This window comes from Mitosporidium daphniae (assembly GCF_000760515.2).
Source record: "Mitosporidium daphniae strain UGP3 chromosome Unknown contig-219, whole genome shotgun sequence".
NCBI lineage: Eukaryota > Fungi > Microsporidia > Mitosporidium > Mitosporidium daphniae.
The window spans coordinates 1-4,208 of record NW_013546601.1 but is presented as its reverse complement, the minus strand read 5'-3'; the positions used below and the strand labels follow the sequence as shown (position 1 = coordinate 4,208).

Below are 4,208 nucleotides of genomic sequence, written 5' to 3'. Positions count from 1 at the left end.
AAACAAAAAGGTATTCCAATCGCAAACTGGAGAAAAGATCACCATTTTTGAGATCAACGAGCCTCTTACACCGTCTACTACGGAGTCCTTCAAACAGATATTGAAAAAAGAGCTCGAGAAGATTTTGTTAACAACCAGCGAAAAAAATCGCGTATTAATCGTTGATAATCTTTTTGTCAATTGCTGGGAAAAGGTCCGCAATGTCGGGTATGGAGCATCTATGAAATCCTCGCTTCCATATCCGATCCCATATTCGATGGCAAATACACCAAGGGAGGGCAGCACCTTTGGAAACCAGCTGTTCATCATTGCGATTTCGCTAAAGTTTTACCTTGAAAACGAAATGAAAGATCTCAGCGAGCCTCCTTTATTCTTTACTGAGGAGAATATATATTCCACTCTGGATCTCTATCACTATGAATTGTTGCAAGAAATCAAGAGAAAACCCAAGTTATCTGTTTTTGAGCTCTTCATGCTTTTGAGGAAAAAGATATATGAAAATGACGACACTCTCAAGGCTTTTTTGAAACATGTAGTGATTGAAAGCATCAAGACATCGCCTCATCAGATCGTATCATCTGCCATTGAATTTATTTTAACCTGCACTCAGGTCCTTGCATACAGCGGCACCTTATACAATTGGAGGAACTTTGAAGTGATCCCAAATGTTGATATTGATGTCAGCCAGTCTTATGTGATCGAGAGACGAATTCACAACTCGTTTTCCTTTTCTCCTCGACCTTGCTACACGAAAGATTACCCTGAAATTCGAAACTATGCCGCTCAACGTCAAAATATGGGGCTTCTTGACAACAAGAATGCCCAATTTGATGCTTTATTGGACTTTATCTTGAAGACCAATACAACAGCACTGTTTGATGCCGGAGCTCTTTTGAAGGATCATTCCAACTCGCAGGTAGCACACGATATTTTGGCTTCAAAGAGATACAAGTGCGTGGTGTATTACGATGAAAAGGAAAATTTAATTGTCTATCAAATGGAGACTGGTAGAATTGGGAGAGATTTGCCTGTAGAGGGCCAGTTTTCGTTCCTCGAAACCAAGTACAATTTGAAAAACGCCGAGATTTTCTTGTATCTTGACCAGGCCCATTGCTTTGGGACCAATGTTGATGTCAACAATCCATCTGCAATTTGCGTGGTTACTTTCTCGACCCTTGTGTACACAAAGAGCTTTTACCAAACGCTCTTGAGAGCCCGAAAGCTGCTGAATGGAATTTCGATTGATAACTCGTTTAGTTTTTTGGTGAAGCCACGCCATCAGATTAAGATTTTTGTCTCTTCAATCCTAAAAGACGACCAAGATATGCTTTTGACGCTGAGTGCAAATGACAAGGAAGAATTGTCATCGAAAGCGAAATTTTTTTCAGAGGTTATAAATTCTGGCAACAAGACTGCTTTGAAAACAATTTTTACTTCTGCTCATTTGAGCCAGCTCAAGAGGGACCGTATAGAGCGAGATCTTTTACCTTGGCAAGCATTCTTTTCGAAGACTTTGAAAATCTTTTGGTCCCCCGCATATTCCTCTGCAGGCAATCGAATTCCCAACTGGGACAGGATTCTCAACCTGAATGGTCAAAAATCGATTGATCAGATTAAATGGATCTTTTTTTGTGAGAGCATGCCAAAGCCTGAAATTTTAAAATTCTTTCAAGCTAGCCAGGTAGGGGAGATTTTCCCCCCCGCCTTTGAGATGCCTTCCATACCATCGCGCTCCAATAATCTCACATTGGATATCGAGACTGTTGTTCAATCGACGCAAGAGCGGCAATCTATCCAAGAGCAGGAACAGATTCATGAAAGCGTGGAAGACACAAATGTATCCCCTGCAGAGCGATCGCCCTTTGGAATCTCTGATGCTGAACTGCCTAATTTAAGGGTGAGTTTTACAAAAGACTTTGCAACAACCGTTGTTGGTCGCCTCGATTTGAACGATACCTACACAAAATATCCGGTGTTTGTTGATACTTTCAAAGGAAAAAAGCTATTCGCCACAATGAACGATCTTTCTGAAAAGTTAAACGACACCGCGCACTTTTTCTTCTCCCCTGCACTGATAAACATCTATGATCTGAATGAATTTGACTTGGAAGACATGCTTCACTATCTGACATACTCTGGTAGTGCCGTTGGCTTTATGAATCTTCTAGATAGCTCTAAGGTGCTGAGAAGTCTGATTTTTAGTTTTATCGCAGCTCATGAGTGGATCTTGCAGAACTGGATCTATTTTGCAAGGAAATTCAAAAAACCGTCTTCATTGAGGCTATTAAGGCGTATACAATCGCAGTTTAAAGATAGCACCAAGTACGATTTCACAAACGTTGCCATAAAAGCAACTATTTCTGAGCGGAAATTGCGTCTCAGATTTTGTGCAAAGGACTCCAAAAAATCGACAAATCTGGATCAGTTTAATTTGCATTTTCTTCTGGATGATGACAAAGCTTGCAAGGCAATCAAGGGTTAGCATGACTAAGAGGCCTGAGTGGATCAAAACCCTTTGTTGGGCTTTCCAATCAAAACGCAATGTTTTAATCCGCAAAATGGACATTTTAATAAATTTTTTGTTGGACTCGCAGTTTGTGTACATTCACCCAAAATTCATTCAAATTCACAGCATGTTTTTAAAAGCAAAAAAGAATCTGGGAGATGGGAAATTTCCACTCATTAATGTGTATGAATAGTGAGCAGTCCTATTCAACACTATCTTCCTACACGATAAAGGAAAAGCCAATATGAGGCTAAATATGCCGATGTTCCACACTTCATTGCATAGGAGTCGACGATTGAAGGCCCAAAATTGGCCAGTTTCTATATGCCAGTTGAAGGGACAAGCTTACAGTGTCCATGCAGTGCGTAGTTTCCAGAATGTTTGAAAGCTTAGCATCTCGATGAAGAAATTCGTGTCAATGCATAATAAATGAAATTCTCGCTGAAATTGAGGGGTAGGGTTAGGTTTAGGCTTCACATTATGCCAGAAAAAAGAAATTACGTGAAAGCGTTTCCTACCGAACACAGCTGTAGCAATGAAATCGACATTCTTTAGATTTGACATCGCCCTCGGTCACTGATGAAGGAAACTCATTTGCAGTGTCGATGGTTGAGGAGGAGGAGGAGGATATCTAAATCATAAATTTTCATGCGGTACGAGCTTAGAAAAGACATTCACATTATCTGGAAATTTGGGAGCCAAATGAATCTTTGATGAGGAACTGGGCGCAATTTCACCACTCAGGCGATATGACCGGCGATTAACTGTGTGCGGCGACATCAAATAATTTGAATAAACAATTTATTAAATGCCAAGTTTTCAGTCAGCTTGCCCAAGATATCTTTTCCAGAAGATTAAGGTCAGATTACTTGGAAACACAAAACTTTTTTGGTGTTAGTTTGGTTACAGTTTTTACTGCTAAAAAGATTTGTTTATTTAGAATTTTAATAATAAGTGTCCCATAGTTAGGTTTAAAAAAAGGCAAAAGGGGCTCAAAAAGAGCAATGAAATCTTTTTGAAAAAGGGAAGAATCCCAGTCGCGGTAAAGGTAATTATGAAAGCACATAGCCAATTTAACGTCGATCCAAAAGAATCATAATCTTCCTGAAGGCTTGGGAGTAGGATTCTTGGAACAATCATCCAAGGGCTAGGTCCGAATCCAAATGAAAAACAAAAGATAAAGCCGAATGCAGCAGCAGATTTTATAGACGCTATATTTTTCAAGAAAGAAATGAGGAGGAGGAGCAATGAAGAGATTGCACATCCAGCTAGACTAGTTACATAGATATGTTTCATATCAACAGATTCCGCTAGATTGACGAGACAATTACTCCCTTCTTTTTTCCAGCCTTTTAGAGCCTCAATTGCAACATTTAAAAAAGTTCCAGCGAAATTTGCAACACCCAAAAAGATATAAATATTGGGAAGATCGTCAAACATCTCTTCTGTGCATGAAAAATATTCGTTAATGAAAGAGAACTGTTGAAATATATATAAGCCGACGAGAATTTTAAAGATTTTGATTCCTCTTTTAAAACCCTTATCAGGTTTAGATTTTGGTCTAGGTTTGCGCAGGGGTGAAGCTGAGTTGGAATTAGGATTATTTTTGTTGGGATTAGGATTATTTTTGTTGGGATTAGGATTATTTTTGTTGGGATTAGGATTATTTTTGTTGGGATTAGGATTATTTTTGTTGGGATTA

The 4,208-nt window shown here is 39.1% G+C and overlaps 2 protein-coding genes across 2 annotated transcripts; one reads left to right on the top strand and one right to left on the bottom strand.

The window, feature by feature from the left end:
* Window positions 1-220: 220 nt before the first annotated feature.
* On the top strand, window positions 221-2,482 carry DI09_219p20 (uncharacterized protein; the record flags this gene model as incomplete). Its single annotated transcript, XM_013383042.1, has 1 exon — window positions 221-2,482. The coding sequence occupies one exon, from the start codon at window positions 221-223 to the stop codon at window positions 2,480-2,482; it is 2,262 nt and encodes a 753-aa protein (XP_013238496.1).
* A 960-nt stretch (window positions 2,483-3,442) lies between these two features.
* Window positions 3,443-4,208, bottom strand: DI09_219p10 (sugar transporter; the record flags this gene model as incomplete). Its single annotated transcript, XM_013383041.1, has 1 exon — window positions 3,443-4,208. A coding segment is annotated over one exon (766 nt), but the record flags the coding sequence as incomplete, so codon positions are not given.